Source organism: Lingula anatina, chromosome 8, assembly GCF_051362555.1.
Source record: "Lingula anatina isolate TDL-2025a chromosome 8, LinAna3.0, whole genome shotgun sequence".
NCBI classification, from domain to species: Eukaryota; Metazoa; Brachiopoda; class Lingulata; order Lingulida; family Lingulidae; genus Lingula; species Lingula anatina.
The window spans coordinates 18,320,353-18,344,328 of record NC_141774.1 but is presented as its reverse complement, the minus strand read 5'-3'; the positions used below and the strand labels follow the sequence as shown (position 1 = coordinate 18,344,328).

General features: G+C 36.9%; 3 protein-coding genes across 14 annotated transcripts in view; 1 reads left to right on the top strand and 2 right to left on the bottom strand.

The window, feature by feature from the left end:
- Window positions 1–368: 368 nt before the first annotated feature.
- Window positions 369–18,195, bottom strand: LOC106170478 (PHD finger protein 20-like protein 1). 11 transcript variants are annotated; one of them, XM_087019303.1, is made up of 21 exons: window positions 18,039–18,195; window positions 17,047–17,236; window positions 16,717–16,813; window positions 14,658–14,829; window positions 13,919–14,092; window positions 13,526–13,652; window positions 13,254–13,340; window positions 12,774–12,827; window positions 12,249–12,496; window positions 11,796–11,877; window positions 11,419–11,514; window positions 10,835–11,032; window positions 9,730–9,843; window positions 9,302–9,505; window positions 8,708–8,896; window positions 8,188–8,354; window positions 7,601–7,700; window positions 6,313–6,508; window positions 4,821–5,736; window positions 4,402–4,654; window positions 369–726 (listed from the first exon to the last, which is right to left on the bottom strand). In XM_087019303.1, the coding sequence occupies exons 1-21, from the start codon at window positions 18,054–18,056 to the stop codon at window positions 593–595; spliced, it is 3,816 nt and encodes a 1,271-aa protein (XP_086875429.1). In that variant the 5' UTR covers window positions 18,057–18,195; the 3' UTR covers window positions 369–592. The 11 variants fall into 11 exon arrangements, with proteins under 11 accessions (XP_086875429.1, XP_086875422.1, XP_086875423.1 ...); XM_087019296.1 differs by lacking the exon at window positions 18,039–18,195 and adding an exon at window positions 17,883–17,942; XM_087019297.1 differs by lacking the exon at window positions 18,039–18,195 and adding an exon at window positions 17,883–17,942 and having other exon boundaries at window positions 8,188–8,351.
- Window positions 18,058–22,104, top strand: LOC106170479 (phosducin-like protein 3). Its single transcript, XM_013550353.2, has 5 exons — window positions 18,058–18,194; window positions 18,882–19,017; window positions 19,492–19,726; window positions 20,149–20,357; window positions 21,135–22,104. Exons 1-5 carry the CDS (start codon window positions 18,189–18,191, stop codon window positions 21,281–21,283), a joined length of 735 nt encoding a protein of 244 aa, XP_013405807.2. The 5' UTR covers window positions 18,058–18,188; the 3' UTR covers window positions 21,284–22,104.
- LOC106170457 (uncharacterized) overlaps window positions 21,773–23,976 on the bottom strand; it is a 15,835-nt gene continuing 13,631 nt past the window's right edge. For both annotated transcript variants that reach the window (XM_087019309.1, XM_087019310.1), the window contains 2 exons: window positions 23,255–23,358; window positions 21,773–23,039 (listed from right to left, as the gene is read on the bottom strand). In XM_087019309.1, coding sequence (XP_086875435.1) covers window positions 22,947–23,039; window positions 23,255–23,358 — 197 coding nt within the window. In that variant the 3' untranslated portion in view covers window positions 21,773–22,946. The remainder of the gene's footprint in view (window positions 23,040–23,254; window positions 23,359–23,976) is intronic.

Below are 23,976 nucleotides of genomic sequence, written 5' to 3'. Positions count from 1 at the left end.
AAAACTCAGGGCTTGCTTTCATCCAATACGTTGTGTAATTGCATTGCAATGCATTGTGAAGTTTTACAAATTTTTTAATTAGAAATATCTGTTTTATTATTATTATTATTTTATTATTATTATTATTATTTTTTTTTTTTTTTTGGTGGGTTTTGCAAAAGAAGAAATTCATGTGGAAAAGGCCTAAGTTCACAAAAGAAAAATTGTTTTTAGTCATTGTATCATTGACAATTAAAATATTGTGGGCTGCTTGTTGCTTAATTGTCAATCATTTTGTTGAAAGTGAATTTAATGTTACCCCATTTACTTGAAGTAAAAAAACCCTACAAAGTCACAAGTTTTACAGAAAATGAACACAGAAAACCAGCTTTCATTTGTTTTCTTTTATTACAACTGGGATCCTCTGCTCCAGAAACTTCATTCACCTCAAAAGAGCACATCTGTATAATTTCTATTTCTCAAAGGGAATGGATTGTCCAATAATTTTGTCCCTTACAAAATGCAGAATTTATGTTTAGATATAATAATGGTTTTTGACTGCAGATTCTTTGTGAATTGCAACCTATTTCTATAAACTGGGCTGGAGCTGGTGTCAGTGGTATAAGGCCATCCTCTTCACCTTGCTTAGGTCAAAGAGAATACTATGAAGGGACTTTTTCAGCTGTGCAACGTCTTCAAGAGGATCATCTTGACTTGAGCTGCCACCTATAATTTCTGCCTCCAAAACTGAAAAAAAAATCATGTTACTTGTCATTTTTAATGTTATTTTACACTTAAATCCAGTTTTGTTCCATTCTGATAATTTTCATCTAAACAAAGTTATCATGCAAAAACTGTGTTGAGTTGCATTTACAAAATATCTGCAAAAAAAAAAAAATAATAATAACTAGAGGATCAGAGAGGCGATACCGCCTCCAAATATTGTACCACCAGCTGGAGCAAACGCATTCGTATAGACCCCCACATACACAAAATAAGGGACACAGCCGCCAGTTTTGTGCTTGACAAGCTGTAAAAAGACAATCAACAAGAATTTTTAAACTATTGCAAAAAATATATATGGTACAATCAAATTTAAGTTCTTCGTAAGGTAGGTCAAGGGTCAATTTCAAGGTCACAGTAAATTGCCAGTATATGACTTCCTATTCAAGTTCAAGAGTAACTATGGACCTATCTCTGTCAAGTTTGAAGTTAAAAGAGAAAGAAATTAGCAGAGTTCAGTTCATGATAAAAAGTAGGTCAAAGGTCAATTTCAAGGTCACACTTACATTGCCAGTATAGGACTTCCTATTCAACTTCAACAGTAACTATGGACCTATCTCAGCCAGTTTTGGAGATAAAAGGGAAGCAAAATTTGCAAAATTCAGTTCATGGTGAAAAGTAGGTCAAAGGTCAATTTTAATGTCACATTTATAATGCCAGTATATGACTTCCTATTCAAGTTCAATAGTAACTACGGACCTATCTCAGCCAGTTTTGGAGATAAAAGGAAAGCAAAATTTGCAAAATTCAGTTCATGGTGTAAAGTAGGTCAAAGGTCAATTTTAAGGTCACATTTAGATTGCTAGTATATGACTTCCTTTTCAAGTTCAATAGTAACTATGGACCTATCTCAGCCAGTTTTGGAGATAAAAGGGAAGAAAAGTTTGCAAAGTTCAGTTCATGGTGAAAAGTAGGTCAAAGGTCAATTTCAAGGTCACATTTAGATTGCCAGTATATGACTTCCTATTCAAGTTCAATAGCAACTATGGACCTATCTCTGCCAGTTTTGGAGATAAAAGGGAAGCAAAATTTGCAAAATTCAGTTCATGGTGTAAAGTAGGTCAAAGGTCAATTTTAAGGTCACATTTAGATTGTCAGTATATGACTTCCTTTTCAAGTTCAATAGTAACTATGGACCTATCTCAGCCAGTTTTGGAGATAAAAGGGAAGAAAAGTTTGCAAAGTTCAGTTCATGGTGAAAAGTAGGTCAAAGGTCAATTTCAAGGTCACATTTAGATTGCCAGTATATGACTTCCTATTCAACTTCAATAGTAACTATGGACCTATCTCTGCCAGTTTTGGAGATAAAAGGGAAGCAAAATTTGCAAAGTTCAGTTTATGGTGAAAAGTAGGTCAAAGGTCAATTTTAAGGTCACATTTAGATTGCCAGTATATGACTTCCTATTCAAGTTCAATAGTAACTACGGACCTATCTCAGCCAGTTTTGGAGATAAAAGGAAAGCAAAATTTGCAAAATTCAGTTCATGGTGTAAAGTAGGTCAAAGGTCAATTTTAAGGTCACATTTACATTGCCAGTATATGACTTCCTATTCAACTTCAATAGTAACTACGGACCTATCTCTGCCAGTTTTGGAGATAAAAGGGAAGAAAAATTTGCAAAGTTCAGTTTATGGTGAAAAGTAGGTCAAAGGTCAATTTTAAGGTCACATTTAGATTGCCAGTATATGACTTCCTATTCAAGTTCAATAGTAACTACGGACCTATCTCAGCCAGTTTTGGAGATAAAAGGAAAGCAAAATTTGCAAAATTCAGTTCATGGTGAAAAGAAGGTCAAAGGTCAATTTTAATGTCACATATAGATTGCCAGTATATGACTTCCTATTCAAGTTCAATAGTAACTACGGACCTATCTCTGCCAGTTTTGGAGATAAAAGAAAAGCAAAATTTGCAAAATTCAGTTCATGGTGTAAAGTAGGTCAAAGGTCAATTTAAAGGTCACATTTAGATTGCCAGTATATAACTTCCTATTCAAGTTCAATAGTAACTATGGACCTATCTCTGCCAGTTTTGGAGATATAAGGGACTAGATGTTATAATTTTGGAGTTACCATAATGTGCCTTAAATTTCGTACAGACAAAATTAATTAAAATAAAATAATAAATTAAAATAAAGGTCAATATCAAGGTCATAGTAAGATTGCCAGTATATGACTTCCTATTCAACTTCAATAGTAACTATGGACCTATCTCTGCCAGTTTTGGAGATATAAGGGACTAGATGTTATAATTTTGGAGTTACCATAATGTGCCTTAAATAAATTAAAATAAAGGTCAATATCAAGGTCATAGTAAGATTGCCAGTATATGACTTCCTATTCAACTTCAATAGTAACTATGGACCTATCTCTGCCAGTTTTGGAGATATAAGGGACTAGATGTTATAATTTTGGAGTTACCATAATGTGCCTTAAATTTCGTACAGAAAAAATTAATTAAAATAAAATAATAAATTAAAATAAAGGTCAATATCAAGGTCATAGTAAGATTGCCAGTATATGACTTCCTATTCAACTTCAATAGTAACTATGGACCTATCTCTGCCAGTTTTGGAGATATAAGGGACTAGATGTTATAATTTTGGAGTTACCATAATGTGCCTTAAATTTCGTACAGAAAAAATTAATTAAAATAAAGAAAATGTCATTTTGGTCAAAATTCTTGAAATAGGAGGTGCTCTGAAGTTTCAGAAGTTCAAATTTGATGAAATAATGTCATTTTTGAACACAAGTTGTCTGCTTTGCCAAGCCTTATGTTTTATTTTTCCAGAGTTCAAAATTTATTATCCATTACCGTACTGCACATTTTGCTTTTACCACCAATATGTACTTTTTGATACAGCGTAACTCGAAAACCGTATGGAATACAAAAAAACCGAGACCACCTCCAGTGTTGGGCTTTACATGCTCTACAAAATGCAAAAAAGAATGGGTCTCTAGCATTAACGGTTCCCGAATTAGAGACAGTTTTCAGTTTCGGTATCTTATGGCCGCTACTCCCGTGAAAATGCACCGATTGACCCCAAATTCATGGAAATGAAAGATGACCTGAAGGGTAACACTTTCCAATAATATTATTGGTTAAGTCTGTGTGGTGTCTGAATAACAGGGCAAAAAAAATTTTTTTCGTAAAAAATTTCATTTTTTTGAAAATTTTGGCCCATTTGACCTTGAAGTAGAGGTCAAAGGTCAAATCCAAGGGTATATTTGAAATCTACACATATGACTTTTGGAAAGCCGTCTATAGAAATTTTTCCCATAACTCCTTCCGTAGGGTAGATAATTAGCATTTAATTTTGCCATTTTTAGACAAGGGTGCATTGCAATGAGTGCCACACCCAGACCCCAATACCGACAAAGCCCAAATTTTACATGGAACGAGTTGAGATTATAGGTGACCTAAATCCATGAGATGGGTACGGGGGCCCTTACCGTCTAGGAGAAGAAGCGGTAACGGTAGCCGTCCGGCGGAGCCGGCGGAGCCAACGGAGCCGGCGGAACGATACGGACGGGACCGAAACCATGTGTACCGCCAGCGCTAACGCTGGTGGTACAATAATAATAACAATAATAATAATAATAATATTATAACAAAAAAAATTACAGAATATATTGTACTTACAATCCACCTGCTGTTCCACACTGTCAAGTTTCTTCTCCAGTTGGTCTTGTAATTGATGAATGTGTTCTCTCAGTCGCTGTTCTGCCACTAAGTGTCTGTCTTCCTCTACGTCCAAGTCTATGCTGGTGTCTGAAGATTTCTGATTGCCACCAGAGGGAGCCTCCTGCTCTGCTGGGGGTCCAGTCTCTGCTGGGGGGCTCTTTTCTTGTTGGTTCCTGTTGTTTTCTGGTGGTTTGTCCAAAGTGGTAAGATTCTGATAAAGACACCACAAAAATTATGTATATAATTTATCTATGTGAACGGCCAGAAGCAATGATATATGTCCCTGAAAATATTAAGTACAGTACTATGCTTTGACAGCTTCAGCAGTTTTTATTTATTGAATTACTCTAAAATACCCATTATAGAACTATGGTTACCTTGGCAACTGGTGTCCAGACACTGCTCCCAACCAACTTAACCCTAGAGGGCACTGGAGACAGTTTGTACTCTCCAAGACCAGCCTGGGGAGTGGGCAAAGATGATGCACTCACACTGATCACATCTGATTTTGAGGGTACAGTCTTTGTTACTGCTGACACAGACTGGTCTTGGGATGTGGAGACACCTGTAGGCAGTTTTTCCTTGGCAGCACCTTCACTATCTGCTGCTTTTGCCTGGATGGCAGCTGAGTTGTCAACAACCTTTGAGACTCCATCTGAAGCCTTATCACTAGATGATGTCTCCTCTGTCTGCTGAGAGTGACCAGCATTCGACAACTGGTCCACTTCACTTAAGACACTGGTTGAACTGGGTACCGAAGGGAAAGTTTTTTGAGTTGGTGATAAGCCAATGACATCAATTTCCTCATTTGAGTCTAAACTGGAGTTGTTTCTGGCACTTCTGGGCAGTGGTAATGTGGACTTACCACCCTGTGGGTCTGAGGGTTTTGGTTTGATTGCCAAATCTTCCGTTTCTCTTTCCTTCAATGAAACTTGTTCAGCACTTCCCTCATTGCCCACCTGATGCTTTCCTGAAGCCAAATCACTTGTCTTTTCTGGAACAGACACTTCTTTGTCAACACTTTCTGATCTGTGTACTTTTTCACCTGTCAAATCAACACCGCCATTTTGCAAGTCATTTGGAGGCATCCCAGAATGCAGTGGTCCAGGAAGCTCCTCTGATCCCTGAATAAACCTATGAGAAATATTTCCTTCCTCTGGATACTCCTCTTCTTCTTCTAAATGTCCTGTTTCTTCTTCAAGTCTCAACTCTTCCTCCATTCTCTCTTTTTCTATCTCTCTCCTTCTTTCCAGCTCTCTGGCCCAAAGGTCAAGGTCAGGGTCATCTTTGGAGCTAAAATTATGGGATATATGTTTCTCATGTGTCAGCTATCAGTCTAAAATTTTGAACATTTCTCTTTCTTATTCTAAAACAGCCCTAATATTCTTGTCTTGGTGAACTACTAATTCTATTTCAAAGTTTTGGTCTTAAAGGTACATACGAACCGAGCATCGGTGGAGCGTGGATTCCCAGTAACACATGTAAACCACTTCTACTAGATTCTTATATGACTTAAATAAATTCGACACGCCAAGGGATAAACTGAATAGATCACTCGATCAGCCATAAAAGACCTTTAGACTGCTCCTTTCTTTAAATTTTTGGTTGTAAATTTAACCTACTTTCGTTACCTACTTTCCTGCCCCATTGACATACAGCTTAGAATGCCAGCAGAAAAATCCGTTCAAACATCATTTTCGGGTAAAATTAAACAATGTCCTTTGGTAATTCTCTTAGTTATTCTACTTGAAACTATATGCTGGCATTTGGTTGGTTTTTGTGACAAAAAAATTGACTTTGTATGCACCTTTAAAGCAAGTGTTAACTTCTAGCTTCATTCTCTACACAAACCTCTGTGTCAGCACTTACTTCAATAACTTAATCTTTTGTTTTAACCCTTTCAACACCAGGTTAATGTTGTGCATGTCTCCCAGCAGGTTATTAGTGGCCAGCATGAAGGGGGACTTGCGTCCTGTGTCCACAAGTGAGTTACAGGCAAACCTGGCAAGCTGGCCTGTTTTAAACATATCCTGGTCCCAGATGAAGCGAGCACTCTCACGGACGCCTTTAAGAAGACAGGGCATGTGATATTGAAACGTAACAGTTACTTCATTTTTTTTTGTTGGAGTTAAAACCAATTTTTCTTACTTCAGAAAAAAAATGTTGTGATGATTACAATCCTATGCGTAAATCTAGAAAAGGAGGAGAATCTACTCTGACATCTACATTCTCTACTCTCTCTCCTTCTGGAAAAGCAATGTGTCAGATGTGTCAAGAATAATTTTATAAGAAGAGACACCTGATATTTTGTGAGGCATTGTGTCAAGTGTGACAGTATTGTGTTAGGTGTGACCATATTGTGTTAGGTGTGACCATATTGTGTTAGGTGTAACAGTATTGCACCCTGAGCTTCAGAGCTAACTTGACACTAACCTCTTCACTGTAGCCTATCTTCATCGTGTCAAGTAACCTCTGACAAAAATAGTTTGACCTAGTTTATATAAGCCAATCAAATCCATGTTTCAAAATTTTTCACCAAAGTTTGGTGAAAACGCTGATTGGTTGACCGTCAATCGGCAATCCTCGGCTGATTCCGCAAGCTCCATACTAACAACAAAGTTATTGTCGAGTGCGGAGACATCCGAGTAGTTCCGAGTGTATTACCGTACACAAAGAAAGCAAGGCGAGTGACTACGAAAAAGAATGTGTTAAGTTATCTCTTGATTCTTTGCAAAATATGAGAAAATCGGAATTGAAACCATAGGGTCTAGCAGTTTGAGGCCCTGCATCATTATCTACTGAGAGACGATGTTATTTGCGTGCTGCCCACAGGTTACGGCAAGTCCCTGATATTCAGCCTTATCTTTAATTGGTCCGGATTTGAACAAAGCGCGCTTTGACTCGTTCGCGTTCATTGGCTAGATCGTTTAATGAGTCATTGAGTGCGGGCTTTTAAATTTGATTGGCGGGCGGCGGAGGCAATCGAATCTGGTCATAGGTTACTTGACACGATGAAGATAGGCTACAGTGAAAAGGTTAGTGTCAAGTTAGCTCTGAAGCTCAGGGTGCAGTATTGCAAGAGTTGTGACAATAGTGTGACAGTATTGTGTTAGGTGTGACAGTATTATGTTAGGTGTGACAGTTGTGCAATACCTACCCACTGGGTTCTGACATATGGAGCAGACATATTTGCTGGGTAAAGTGTCTGCAGTCACATTCAAACAGTCCGCATGTTGCCAGCACATGCAGCACTCACACTGGAAATAACATTATAGCATTATACAATTAACATAATATGACCACAGAATACAATATTTTGTCATATAATTATCAAAGAATAAAGATATATTATCACATAAAAGCCAAAGATTATTCTATCTGGGAATTCGATGTATCATAAAACTTGCTGCTGAGCACTGGATCAGATGTTTTCACAAACACAATTCTAATCAATGATGTAAAATAGCATTTTTGACTAATCAGAGTGAAGGAGACGAAAAATCAATCAGACAACAACAACTTGGCAGATGACAACTATTTGATGTTATCTTGGAGGAGAAAAACATTTAAGCTTTACATTTCATAAATAGACAATTATTTTCTTTTACTTTCAATCAACAAGTTGTTTTGCAGAACTTGGCCAAAGTCAATTCAACCAAACTGTGCTTGAGTAAGTCATTTTTACAAAGACTCACATTTGGTCATCATGATCATTAATATAAAAGTTAGTCCAGTCCAGTATACCTGGATCATGAGTCCATTCTCCTCATTCAGCATGCAGATACAGTTGACCACTTCGTCGCTAAGCTCCTCCGGCCCTTCCTGGCCATCCTCCATGTCCAGCATGTCCATTGTGTCCTCTGTGGACTTAAAACCATCCTGGTCTGCTGTGAAACTGTGGACAGACCCTGCTGAGGAGGGAAAAATTAGTTACCTTTTTAAGAGAATTTGCTGACAGAAAAGCAAAGAATTTACAGGCTGCACAAAACTTAAGCCACGAAGCATGAAGAGACACCCAACAATTTGACAAAGGACTACAAAAATGGTTAATAAAAATTAAACAATTTGAAAGCTCAGTATTATACAGTATGATAGCATAAAGCTCTGAACCAGTTTGATAATTACAGGCTTTTCACAATTTAAGAAACATTTTTTCAGCTCATGAAAACTTCACAAAATTTGTTCTAGGGAGATAAGTTTATGAATTTATCGCCGACTTTTGTGTTAAGTCCTAAGTAATGAAGTGAAAACAATCACAGGGTACCTTCAGCAGTATCAAGACAAGCCGTGTCATCCTGGTACTCCACTGTTGCCCTGCTGTCTGTAGACATTGCTGACAGATGGCGCTTGCGTTCTGACTCAGCAGACGACATGCGTTTCTTTTTGGCTGGCTTTGAAACCAATTCTGACAGGGGCAGGTCACTCAAGATGGAGACTTCGGACTCATTGGAACCTGAAATATACATATATTTTTTAATTTCATGTCCAAAGAAAAAAAAATTAAAATTTAAACCAGGACATGAAATATTTAACTAACAAGGACAGAAGCAGTTCGAGAAAAGTACACTTAATCTAAACCATCTTTTGAAAAACTGAATATGAAAAGAGATTGGGGGGGGGGGGGGGAGCAGAGAGGGAGAGAGTTTTTTAATGTGTTCCATGCACAGGCACGATTCTTTTTCTACCCCATCTTAATGTTCATGTGGGGATTATGATAAATGGAGAAATATGGACACCCTCTGTTTAAAACTGATACATCAGAGATAGAGAGAGAGAGAGAGAGAGAGAGAGAGAGAGAGAGAGAGAGAGAGGGAGGGAGGGAGGGAGGGAGGGAGGGAGAGAGAGAAACTACACATACACATGCTTATTGTTTTCTTCCTCTGTCTGGGAGGTGGAGGCTGGATTGGAGTGCCATCTTCAGTGTGATAATATTTCAGATGGTAGTCCAGAAGACTTTGTTTACGATAGCTCTTGTCACAATCCGTGAAAATGCACTTGTATTGGTTGTGGTCTTTCTTCACCACAAATTCTTTGGGAGCTGGATCAGTGGCGGGAACTAGGACTGGAAATTAGTAAATAAATATATAAATTAGAATAAAAGAAAATTTTTATGATATTGTATATTTCCTGGTTCTTGGACAGTTGTGGGCATAGAGCTTATGATAAATCATAATTTTGTCCACTGGTTTGGAAATATAATTTACCGTAATTATAAGGGGAAAAGCATAAGGAGATTTTAAAATAGTACAAATCATGTCAATACATAGAATGTCCAAGATTTTTTACCTTCTGCATAAAATTTCAGTTTCTTTTTCTTCCCTGCACTATCTGGGCTACTGTCTATGCGGCGCTTTCGTCGCCTTTTCTTCTGCTCTCCTAATCCTTTTCTTTTAACTTTTCCTTCAAATGAGCAAATTAAATTACTATTATTTAAATTCAGCCCTTTTTCATACTTGAACTCAAAAACATTGACAGCACAACTACAATATCATATCCAACAAAATAACAGAGCTTGCTCTGTAAATGTAATGCGTTCTAAAGCCAAAACACCCCGTACTTAAATGTTAAATTAAATACATTTATGCAGCTACACCCAACAAAGTCACAATAAGGAAATGCTAGCTCAATGACATTTTAAAGCACACACAGAACATACCCAGTAGCAGTGAATCATGCCATGCTTACAACATTCAATCTACCACAGTTATACTGTCATTATATATGGTAAAAGTGATTACCATGCCACAACTGGCTCAAGCACCACTCACAAACACAGAGACAATACAAACAATTAAAATATATAGCTTGTTTGTAATGTCGCAGCCAACAAAATCATACCACAATGGCAATGTTAGACTACAGTATTGCATTCTTTTAGATCTTTTAATACAATGACACAAGCACAGCAATGTTACAATCACATAACAAAACAGCTTAGTGGCCATGTGAGAGCCAGCATAATAACACTGCCTCAGCTAATGCAATGGAAATGCCACAGCCAACACAATTACAAAGTCTCAGCTAACACAATGGAGGTGTCACAGCCAACACAATTACAAAGTCTCAGCTAACACAATGGAGGTGTCACAGCCAACACAATTACAAAGTCTCAGCTAACACAATGGAGGTGTCACAGCCAACACAATTACAATGTCTCAGCTAACACAATGGAGGTGTCACAGCCAACACAATTACAATGTCTCCGCTAACACAATGGAGGTGTCACAGCCAACACAATTACAATGTCTCAGCTAACACAATGGAGGTGTCACAGCTAACACAATTACATTGCCCCAGCTAGCACTGGGCCATATTAGAGCAACATCACAACAACACCACAGCCTTATCTATACTACTATCAACACGTGACAGAAAGCACAAAGCCAGTTACCTTCTGTACCAGATTTCTTGGCAGAAGAAGCAGAGGAAGCAGACGCAGAAGCGAATTTAGCAGGAGACGGCAGCAGAGATAAGCTATCAGCCATTCCAACACTTTGCGACTGCATTAACATGTGCTTCAGCGTACTACCTTCAGGATATTTGGGCGTCTCCGGCGGTGTGTTCTTTGTTGGGGGAGAGGGAGTGACTGCTGCAAAGGAAAACTCATGATATTGCTGGATCTTTTTTCTTTTTTTTTTTTCTTTTTTTTTTTCACTGATTATCTGCGACAATTCGAATAATAAAAATAATTATCAAGTATCAAAAGTTGTACGAGATATTGGTTCTATGCGTAAACAGCTAACAATTCTTTTTCATTTAACTGTCAACTAGTTTTAAAAATGTTCTGCTTTGAAAAAAAGATAAAAAAATGAATGCTATGTGCAAAACATTGACTTTTCTATCCCTCTCTTTTTTAACTTTGGTACTGTGCAGCACAGCCATGCACAAACACACAAGCACACTAATAGACAAATAAACGCATGCTCCCGCTCTAACACTCAGACTCCCCAAAATTATAAATTTGAAACTTTCTACCTTGCTTTGCCTTTTTCTTAGCAATGACTGCACTGTTCATTCTCCTAGATTGTGGAGACAAAGGGGGAGTGTTCTGCTCTAAACTACTTGGTTCAACTACAAGCAATATCAGAAACATTACAGTGAGCTACTCAGCCATAGGGAGGAAGGTAGACAGTATCTCTCTTCTTTATGATTTAAGACAAAAAACAGACAGAAAAATTAAGAAAGAAAGACTGACAAAAAGAAAGAAATAGGGAAAGAAAGAGATGTATTTCACTATTGTGTATTTTTCTTATACTAAGTATATTTAAGAAGATAAAATAGAAAGCTAGCAAGAAGTAAAAGCTATTCTAATTCTAACAAATGACCTTGACTGACAGTGACCTTGACCTTACCATTGTTGCCATCTGAATCAATGTCTTCATCTGATGAGACAACTTTCTCTTTTTTCTGTCTCTTAAGATGCTCTTCTTTCAACTGCAATGGCAAATTTAGGTTAAAAAATATGGAGCAAATGTCATACACAAACCATAATTAAGATTTCAAGTGGGGCTTCAATCAAAGAAATTTCGATTGAGGTAAAAGGCATTTTGTTTCTGATTGCCATTCACATCTTAACCTTGATTACACAACAGCCTGAACTGAATCAAAATTAATAAATAACTTTGGTTTATCACCCCATGTATTTTTATATATTTTAAAGAATCCTGCTGAAGACTCTCCAAAACAAGCCAGTAGCAGCAAGCAGGTGAAACAATCTTCTTCTCTCTGACTATTTTGTATTCTTGATGTTACAACCAAATTTTTTCTCAAAGTTTTTTCAATGAAACAGGGCCAAAATTGCCAACCTTTTTCTTCCTCATTTTCTGCACGTCTTGGAACTTCCTTTTTGCCTGGAAGGTTCCTCCAATCAGAAGCTTCTTTCGCTTCAAAAACTTTGCATAGTCTGTTTTCCGGCCCTTGGCTTTCAGAGCTTCCTTCTTTACCCTCAGTCTCTCCTCTCTTCTCTTCTCTCGCCTCTTTTGCTTTTCTTCCTTTTTAAGTCTCTGTGTTATCTTGTCTGGTTTTTCTCTCTTCTGAGAGACTTTATCCTCCACTGAAAGAAATTGGTGAATAATTTTTAGCCATAACCCAAACAATCCTAACGATCCTATACATTATTCAAAATTTCAAAGATTCTTCTGGACTAAAAACGTCTGAAAATCATGACTGAGTATGTTTTTTTCATAAAACTCCTAATAAATAATTTTAAAAACTTTCACTGACTGCACCCTGTATCAGACTCTGTATTGAAAAAAATATCACCATGTAACTCAGTTGATAATTTTAACTGTGAATCAAATAATAGAGAAAGTGAAATTATAAATAAATACCTTTCACTGTCTTTTTAACTGATGCCTGATCCTTCTGTTTCACTGCTGTCTTCCCTAAAGACAAGATGAAGATTTTGCACAAACTCATTAAAGGTAAATAAATCATGTACTACACCATAATGGCTCTTCATAGTGTTATCTAAAAATGAGAAAAAGAAAATCAGTTTCCTTCGGATGGGAAAAATGTCAAAAATTGAAGTGTTGATTGGCCAGTATAAGGAAGGCACAATATCCAGCTTAAAAACAGGAGAGAGGAGACGTGTTTTTGCCTTTTTTATTTTCTAACATATAAATAACTGAGACTAAGCCAAGAAAAAAGAGACATTTTGTTCATCAATTGGTAATATAATACCTTATTTTCCCAATTAATGCTCTGAAATCTGATAAACTGCATCCCTAATATTATTATTAAAAAAGCCTACTTTGTCTACTAACTTATAAAAAAAAGTGGCCAAAGAATCATAATTTGTAAGTGGTTACCCGTTTTTCCTTCTTTCTCTTTGGTCTCTGTGCTTTTCCTTTCTTTGGGCTCTGTGCTTTCATGATGACCATGCTGCTTTAATTTTTCTGAAAAGATTTTTTTTTAAGTTAAACACTGCAAATTAAGAAGCTGACTGATCAGCACGTCGAAAAATTAAACAGTAAAAAAATACTTAATAGTTATTGGTCTGAATAGGATTAAAGCCATCTTATCAAATGAATTTCCAAGGATCCCTAAAGGTTGTTCTCCCATAAATTCCAGGATAACTCACTCTTAAAGCCCGGACTATTGGTAAAATCCCTTCTTTCTTTCTTCTTCAGCAGCCGTCTGTCTTCTTTTGACAATGTTGGCATAAGGGGGTTCACAACAGTTGCTTCAGGGGGGACTATGTGGAATTCCTACAGATAATGATCAAAGATACACATGATGCCCAAGATATCAATTTTCATTGATTGTTTGCATTTTCAAAAATACCAATTTTCAGCATTTCACTTAACATCTAAATTGCTTCAATTCACACCAACAAATCTCAATTGCTTCTGGTGTCACATCCAACACAATCTCAATTGCTTCTGGTGTCACATCCAACACAATCTAAATTGCTTCTAGTGTCACAACAAACTTGATACTCATTGATCAACATGTCCCATCTTCCACAACTCACCTGATCTTGCATTTCAGGAGGCAAAGGCCTGATGTTGATATTTTGGATCACTTTCCGTATACCATCGTAGTACATGACTTCGTACATGTTGTCATGAAGGACGTCAGTCACCTTGGCAGGATACATACGGCAGTCCGACCACTTGGCTAACACCACATCGCTGATTTTGTATTTCTGTTAATACAATAAATCAGATGTAAAAAACATCTTTGGTTAAAATTTTTTTTTTTTTTAGAATTTGAAGCTTTGATTTGTAAATTGTGCACTGCGCTGTGACAAATGAGGACAATAAGGGGCACATTTTGATCAAAATTTGCCCAATTGTGATATGCCATTTTATTCTACTTAAGCCTCCTTTACACTGGACAGCGTCCTTTCTGGGTCATTTGTGCGACCAAGAAAGTTTATCGCTGTGGTTGTTTGAAAGAAGGCACAAGCATTGCTTGGGTTGCAGAAATGAATGCTCAATGTTCAGCCAGTTGTCAGTACGTAATATATATATATTTTTTTTACTCTCAAACAAAGCCGTACCACAGGACATAGAAAGGACACCGTCCAGTGTAAAGGGGGCTTTAACAAGTGATATAAATTAAATGATTATCAAAAATTACACAAAATGTGTGCATTATGTATGTTATTTAAATGGTTGCTTTTTTTGTGGAATGACCCTAAAAGACAGACAGCCCTGTGTGCAAAAAAATTATAGATGCCATCTGTGTTACGTTCCTTCCAAACTTACCGCCTTCTTAACCTTCTGAACTGGTTTGTCCTTGCGCTCTGAGTGCCTTGTGATTGGTCGAAGTCTCTCGCTGGTCATCTCCAGCCACTCATCGAACCGTGAATTCCATCCTTCAAAATGAATTAGTACCTCTTCCTCTTTCTGGTCTATTTCTACAATCTTGGCTGGGTACCTGAGATTATTATTATTATTTTTTTTTTTAATAAGAAGAGTTATTATTATGAGCATTTATCATACACATCAATAACAACGTCATGAACCTCATAATCAGGCATGAGATTTGATTTTGATAAAAAAGTCTGAAAGATTTTTCGAAGAAAAATCTTAACGCACACGTAGGCTAGGCCTATACATGTAGGAATAGTTTGATTGACAGTATACACTATAATACAGTAACACACACACACACACACACACACTCAGTGACACACACACACACACACCAGTGACTGAGTGAGAACGTTACTGATCTCTAATTCAGCATTTAATTCTGTTGATGTACGTTTAAACCATGTCATAGATCTAGTACAACTATCGTTTATACTATTACTAGTGACAACACCGTCATCACATCAGACGATCAGTAGATTTAGTGATTCAACAGTTGGGCACAATTTTAAACGAGCGACAAGTCGACAACTCAAAACATGAAAATTTTCAAATGCAAGTTCAATGTCTTCATACGACATACACACAACCGATCTAGTAAAACAACCTATCTGAATTTATTCTTAAAGCAATAATAACTCTTCCTTTGAGATTCAAAAATCCGCATGAAATACATTGTAAAAAACGCATGGAAATATATTCTATTGTATTTTACCACTAAAACGGCCGTTATTGTAGGAAAACTAAAATCTGTGCTTGTCAATAGGGCTTACGATGCCTTTTTTCCGGTCGACAAGTGCATTCGTTGCTAATGACGTAATGGTGTCACGCGGATTCTCGCGTTCATTCGAGACCAAAATAACATGGCGCCAAACGCATTAGTGCAGACGCAGACGTAAGTTGCGAGTTTTTGTACAGTGCGTCGGATAACGAAAAGCCCAGAATGGCACACATTGTGGATATAAATGCATTTTTAACAAAAAGACGAATATATCTCATGAATCTTATATAGTGTTGTTGTTGTCTGCTTTTCCCGCGGTTTTAAGTAGGTCACCAGTGACTTTGCAATGTCAGAGAGAGCTCCGTCAGTTAAAATCTCTTAAGAGATTTTAACAAAAAACCGTACGTTTAGGAAAAAAACCCTGGATTAACTTTGAATGCAGGAATGGGGTCGTTGGCCATTGGTAAGTACGGGAAAATTGCCGTTTTTTCCAGGAAAATCCAATTTTTGGCCAAAACGAAGAGTTATTATGACTTTAATCCCTTTATCGATTTCTCTGACTCTATCGTCGTTTACACCGGCCTCAAGTAGCTTCATTTTCCAAAACGCAAAAGCGACACACGATACCACATGGAAAAAACCGCGCAGCGCTATATGAACAGGATACAGGCCGTTTTACGGTAATTGCATTCAATGACTGTATAAATGTCGTATAGATGTCGCAAAAGTTTCCCCCTTGATAACAGTGCGTCCCAGAATCGATATATATGTACGGTTGGTAACGTTTTTCGGCAAGGTCAAAATTGAAAACATGCGAGTGCCGATGAGTGAAGGGTCTCGCCGGGGAAGGGAAGGGTACCCCTACCCCCCCCCCCTGAAATTTTCTCAACGGATTTGCAATGATATAAAAAATGACATTTTTGAAGGAAAAAAGTCGGAATTCCGCCAAAAGACGGAAAAATCTCATGCCTGATGAGTATCACACGTCAATATTAAAATCATTTCTCAAAGATGTCAATATAAAGAAAAAAAAAGGAACAGTAATGTGCTTTCTCTTAAAAATACCTCAAAGTGTGGGACAAAAGAGTGTCAAAAGAAAATTGCATAAACTCACTGAGGCTGTTTTTTTTTTTAATGATACTTCTGACAGAATCTAGTCAAGAGAGACTGATATACAATATCACATTTTTCTGACACCTGCTCTTAAATATTTTAAAATGTCAAACTCACCACTTCTGCAGGAAATCTTTGGCCTCTAGTTTCTCTCCAGGTTTCCATGTTATCCCGGCTCTGTTTGGAGGCTTTTTGTTGGAGTCAGGGGTACCACCTGAAATAAGGGAAAAGTCTGCAATTATAAAACCAAAGATCAAAGTGGACCTTTAAAAATTACCTGAAAATGAAGTACTGATGCACACGTAGACATAGGGAGTCTTGGATATCCAGATAAATCCAGAAGACTTTTATCAATGAAAGGAAGAAAAGATGGAGAAATGATCCTGTTTTATTTAAAAAGCGGTACACACTATTTAGATATCAATGTCAGGATTAACAAATATTTACCAGATTTGCTAGGTGTGGGTGTTGACTTTCTGCTGCCGGGTGACTTTGGTGTTGACAGTGAATTACGTCGTGAAGATGGCGGCGTGGTGATGGAGGATTTCCGCGAGGATGTTGAGGATGTGCGCTTCCTCGAGGATCTTTCTGAAGGGTTTGGCATGTCTCCTGCCTTTATTCCTTCACTGGAAGTGTCCTGGGGGTTTAATAATAATAGGAATAATAATTATTATAAAAATAATTCATTTTAAGTCTCACTTCCAATTATTTTAAACCTCTAACCAACTTATCAGTTATGTCTGGCTTTATTCATTTATTTCAAAAAGCTCACTTACACCAAAATTTCATTTTCACAGTTTCTATTTCATTTTGGATTTTTATCATGTCAGAGCTGGAGAGGGAGGGGGGTTGCTGGTATTTCACAAGTTGTCATCTTAAATCAAAAACAACATTAGCTATGGCATAAACACCAATGTACATGTATATGGTGATTTCTTAAAATTCGTTTAAAATACAAAGCCATTGTTTGGTTTCACGTTTTTTTTTTCTTTAGACTTATCAACTACCATAGATGATGGTGACAGCCAACAGTAATCAAACGTCTTGACACGAGAATAAACATCTGCCAAATTTAGATGACAATATAGTATTAGAATGTAGGTATGCGCAAAATTAACGTATAAAAATACGACGTGAGTCACGGCTGACAGTCATTTATAATAAGGACAGAAACAGTTGGTAACATGTCATTGCATTAGTCATCACTGCATAATTACATCAAATATTTGTAATCTGCAAATATTGCAGTACCCTAGGCCTAGTCAGTGATCAAAAAACAATACCTGAGAATTAAAATCTGATTTGAAATTAAGCATGCATTTCAGCATGGATAAAACACAAAAGGTATATGCACTAAACGCACTTTGTAACCGGCACCTTATATAGCCGTGTAAGACAAAAAAACGCTGATATAAGCAACATAAACAGTTTGCACGCACCTGCTCCTTGGAAGCCATTTTCAGTGCTTACGTCAGAGGAAGTGCCGTCTACGCATGAGCGGAAGTAAAGCGTGAATCACTGAAGTACTCAAGTATCTTACTTGTGGAAAAACTCAAAAGTTGTACCAAGTTGAGAAAGATCTAGTCAAAATGCAGGTATGTTATATTCCAAAATAATAGCTGATGTGTGATCCATTTGTTTTAACATGGTAGAACTAAGGTTTCATTTAATCAACAAGAGTTTTTAGGTTTCGCCAAGTGGGGTAGGGAATCCCCACCTTTACTTCCTTATATGGGCATATTGGACCACAGGGAAACACCGAACACGACGTCGGGGGTACTATAACATGAGAAGACTTTCTGTTTCCTGTATTATTATTATTATTAAAAATATTTTCCTTCATCTTGTTGAAGCAGATATATGTTCATTTTAGCTAATAAATTATATGGTTTAATAAAATACCGTTTACACGTACATGACTTCATTATCCATGTCCATGAGAGAGTAATATGGAATTTGGAAGGGGGTTAACATGTAAATTCCCTTTGCCTCACTGTAAGGTCTCACACTGGCAATGCACCAGGGCAAATGTGAAGGACCATAGCCTAATGCATATTTGCAGAATGGTAATCCTGTACAATGAATTAATAATCTGGGAAGTTTGTTAGTGCCTCCCCCCGCCCCCCCCTCCCCCCCCCCCCCCCCCCCCCCCCCCCCCCCCCCCCACACACACACACACACACACACACACACACACATATTTACTAGACCGACATATTCAGGAAAATATTCATAGAGCCTGAGGCCGGTATTAATTTATTTATATCTTGATATTATTTTAGGATCCAAATGAAGACACAGAATGGAATGATGTCCTCCGTGCGAAGGGCATTATCCCCCCCAAGCCACAGGAGACGGAGATGACAGAGGAGGACATTGTTAACATGGTAGAAAGTGCAATACAGGAAAAATCTGAGGGTATGTTACTAGTGCCTTGATCTTGGATTCACATTAGTCTGAAATGAATTGCCAGCTCTCAGTTAAATTAAGTTTTAGCAGAGTTATGGCATTTACATTCAGAGGTACAATAATGCATGTGGTTTATTAAGACAGCAGCTAAACTAATAGTTTATTGTTTAATAAAGAGTCTACAGTGACGCCCCCACCCCCTGGCCTTAGTCTTAGTCCCCCCACCCCCTGGCTTTAGTCTATTTAAGGCCTCAAAAAAAAAAAAAAAAAAAAGAAAAAAAAGAAAAGCAAAATAAATTTTGGGGATTTCCCATGCTCTAGAATTGTCCTTGTCTGTATTTTTAATTATTGAGGGAATGGAAGAAATTTATATCTATATGCCACCCATATCAAAAAAAAAAAAATTAAAATCCTGCACCAGCAACTGATTATGAGCTCTCTACTTTGATTCTTTTATATTTACTGTTAATTTGATGTTAATAGGTAAGTCCATGGACAAAATGACCCTAGATGAACTTGATGACATAGAGGACGAGATAGATGAGGAAGAAGAGAGGATATTTGAGCAGTATAGAAAACAAAGAATGGCAGAAATGAGGGCAGCACAGATGAAAGCCAAATATGGAGAAGTCCGAGAAATCACAAAGGCGGATTATGTTGATGAAGTTAATAAAGCTGGAGATGGGGTGTGGGTGGTTCTCCATATTTACAAAGACTCGTGAGTATTTGCAAGAAAAATTGCTGTAATCTCATAATCCACAAAAAAAGAAAAAATATATTATTAAATTAATCTTTTAAGTTTTTTTCTTTTGCCTAGACAGGACAACTTTTGAATTTTTGTTTTTAAAAGAATTTCTGGACTTGGAGCTTTATGCTCCTGTAACATGCTTTAGAACAGAAAGGCAAATCACTTTACAATGTTGAATTAAACTAATGTCTTTTATTTCCAAAAATACAGTACTTTTGAAAAAAATGAATGAATCATGCCTAGATAAATTGCAAGTATGTGCAAAAAAAATTAATTAATTATTCAATAAAAATAGAACAAAACTGTTGTAAATAAATCTCAGGATTGGTGACTGTATATAAAATTAAAGATAATTTACATAAAATTCAAATTAACTCATTCTTTTATTTCAGAATACCACTGTGTAAACTTCTAAATCAGCATCTGTCTCTACTGGCAAGGAAAAACCCACAAGTGAAATTCCTGAAAAGCATATCCTCGTTGTGTATTCCAAACTATCCGGACAAGAATCTGCCGACTATATTTCTGTACTTCGAAGGAGACCTGAAGAAACAGTGGGTTGGCCCTTTAAATTTTGGGGGCATGAATTTCAAATGTGATGGTACGTAAATTTATTTTCTGAACACGTGCGTGCGCTTGCACACACACACACACACACACACACACACACACCTTGTAAACTTCTAAATCAAGAGGCACAAAATAAGCAAAGAGTTTGAGAAATTTAACATTATAAAAAAATTTAAGTAAAATTTACTAAACACACACTAGTATACACATACATACAAAAATCTAAGTTTAATGTATTTATGCCACATGCAAAGTATCTTTAAAACAGTTCTATTTTATCAGAATGAATTTTCTTCTACATCTGTTCTTGTTGACACAGACTGCCCAATGAAGACACGTTTCTTTTAATGAAATGTGCATGGCACAGCTGCTCCAGAATCAAAGACAAATTATAATTGCTGTAACAGCTGTTGTAATTAATAAGTAAATGAATATAAATGTACTGATTGGTACAAAAGAGAACATTGGATTGTATGCACTGTATATTCTGTCAATACATTAGTCCATACTTCTCTTCAATGTATAAAGCTATGCCAGCACATGTACTTATAAATGTAATATACTGAGCTTATATTGAGCTGACACATTGACTTTTTTGGTCAATAGTCCCAGTTATCAGGACAGACAATCTAAGAAATACATGCTTGTGGGACTACTTTTAAAATCTTTTTAACTGTCTTCTATATGCTCTGTGTAATTTTTATGTATTTCATTTTATTCTATCTTATTTTAACTCATATATTTTATTTGTTTTTTATTCATTTGTCTTTTAAAGGTGGCTATATAAATAAAAATATTTTTATTGCAGAGTTGGAGTGGATGTTAGCCAAGGCAGGAGTCCTTGAGACGGAGTTGGAGGCCCCTCCCAAACCAGAGGTCAAGGACGTCATGAACATTGCTATAAAACAAAGCACAATTAATGATACGAACAGTGATGATGACAATGACTGGAACTGAGACCATTTAACTTGGAAGGAATTATGATAATGCTTGAAACACAATGATCTGTAATTGGGTCATGGCTGAGGGCTCCTTGTTTTAAATGAGATCTTATTTCACCAATTGCTCTTTGAGGAGAATACAGAAGATTTTAGGTGGCTCAGTTGCATCATGAGGGAATCTTAAAAGTTGCTTTATTTAAAACATTGTGCCAGAGGTCTTTTGTCGTCACTAAGATCATGAAATATTGTCAAAATAATCAGTTTATTCTCAAATTGCGCAGTGAAAATACTAAAAAAAAACAACCTTTTTTTACTTTTTTTATTTTCGAAACATTACCAAGTCAGGAACTACTGTAACAGTAATCTGTGCTCAGACCGAAATATGCTTTTTTTACATTAAGTGAAATGGGTCCCTGGACTGGTGTAAATTTATCCACTAGTATGTGTTGTTGGAATTTAAGGATGCTAAGAAGAAAAACATGAACATGCCAATGCTGTTCATTAGGCATTTTAGCCCTTTATGTTATGGTATATTAAGGGGGCCTGTGGAGCATCTTAATATTGCATATTTTACCAATTAAAAAATATATGAAAATGGAATAAATTTTACCAGGGTATTTCCTAAGCAAAACCATTGATAAAATATTGAACTATAAACCAGGTTTCGAACTACGAAATTCTAATTTTTACGGTCAACCGAGTCCAGGGTGGAAAACACTGGTTTCTGAACCAATTACAAGCGTGGCACAAAATTAAGCAACTTCAAGCTTTCGTGTCTTTAGGTCACAAATTTGCAAATGGTTTTGTGTGTGGTATACCATGATAAAGGAAAAATGATTGAAATTTTCAGGATTTTTTAATTATTATACATTTATATATATTTACTTGCAGAGTAAGGTCGATCTCATACATTGTAGTTATGACATCATTCTTTTAAAATTTAAATATTTAAAGATTTTCTATTCAGTATACTCTGAATGTCGCAGTTACTCAGTGTTAATGCAAAAACTAACGCTATAGAAGAAAGTAGTAGTTTATTTATTTCATATTGAGCGCCTTCGATACTTGCTGCTATACGCTGAAACACCAATCATTTGGTCACAACCATATTTTTGATAAGTGGTAGTACAGGCCCGTAGCCAGGGGGGTTCGAAAGAACCACCCTTTTTGCTGGGAAAAGGTCCACTCTTGGGTAAAATTTGACCTATGTACTTGAGGATTTTATGGTAAAAGGTCCACTTTTTCAGAAAACGACCCCCCCCCCCCCTCTGAAATTGCTGGCTACGGACCTGTAGTATCTTTATATAAATAAATATATAAAAGACCCAATTAGCCCCACTTCTTATCTATCCTTTTAAAAATGAAACTATAGTTATATATATATTGCTTTCGTCATCCTCTCTACTGTGACCACGGTGCGGAACATTTGAAACTGTCCCATTGAAAATGCTATAGTGCCGGTCATTGAGCATTCAGTCTACAACCAGAGCGATGCTTGTGCCTCCTTTCTACGACCACAGCGATACCAGTTTCATAGTCGCACAAAGGACGCAGCCCATTGCAAAGAACTATGGGCTATGCTTGTCTGTAACGCGCTTTGTTCAAAGGAGGGACACCGCGCGCGTTTCCAGTCCAGTTGGATTCTATGTGGGAAGAGACGTAGTGGGTGACAGTAGCACCTAATTGTTAGAACAACCGAGGGTTTTGACGAACATCATTACGTCGAACCAGGAACTGATAATCTGTGGCAACTGATCAAAGAGTTCGCAAATCTACAATGCAAAATTGTATAGTTATCAGTATATAGCATGCGTGTATGAAACAAATTTATGTACTGTACAGTGCATGGGAGGGGAGGAGAGAGGATAATAATTTACAAAGGGGTTGGGTTAAGTGACTGGAAATGACCAGACCTCGACAGTTCTTTCTCTGACAGTACATATCCGATGAACTCTTTCAACATTTTTTTTTACTTTTGAGAACTTACGTTTTCGTTTATGTTGTGTTGTGAGGCGGCGCATGCGCTATCCACCAGACATTTATTGGCACAATCTGCTGACGACGACGCGTAAACATATCTTTTTTTGATTCCTGAAAAATTGAGGAAAAAAGACATGAAAATAGACATGCAAAATGAATAAATCAAGTATCCAGCTTCCTCAACTTTCATGCACAGACTACCAAATGCTGTATATTCATGATTCAAAGCCGCTCCGGCACAATATTAATTAAGTTCAGAAAGATATAAAAATTACTGGCAGTATGCGCTGAACGGGGACACAACAGCCAGCAATTTACAGAAATAGCTCCATCCGCACATTTTGTTAAGAGCCTAAATCAGACAACCCTCTACCAGGGTTGCAGATAATTATGTGCACTTTTTTCTGACGAGCAGAAGAGTTCCATAATATAACTGAAGAACTATCTGTGAATTTCTAGTGAAATATCAATCTGTGGCACTGGTAGAGGGTAAAGTCAGACATTATGGTTTTCACGATACTTTGTCGTTGCGAATACATAAAATTTCCTAGTTGGGCGGGAACCTCAACAATAATCAGCTTAGATCGAGTTTAATATTCAAAGGAGTATATTTCTGTTGCAATTGGTATTAAGGACCATCTAAAATTGTCCAAAGTTGAATTTGTTTTAAGGTTCCACGGGACCGGGAATTTTGAAAACAAACCATAAGAACAGCAAAGCTCACGAAAA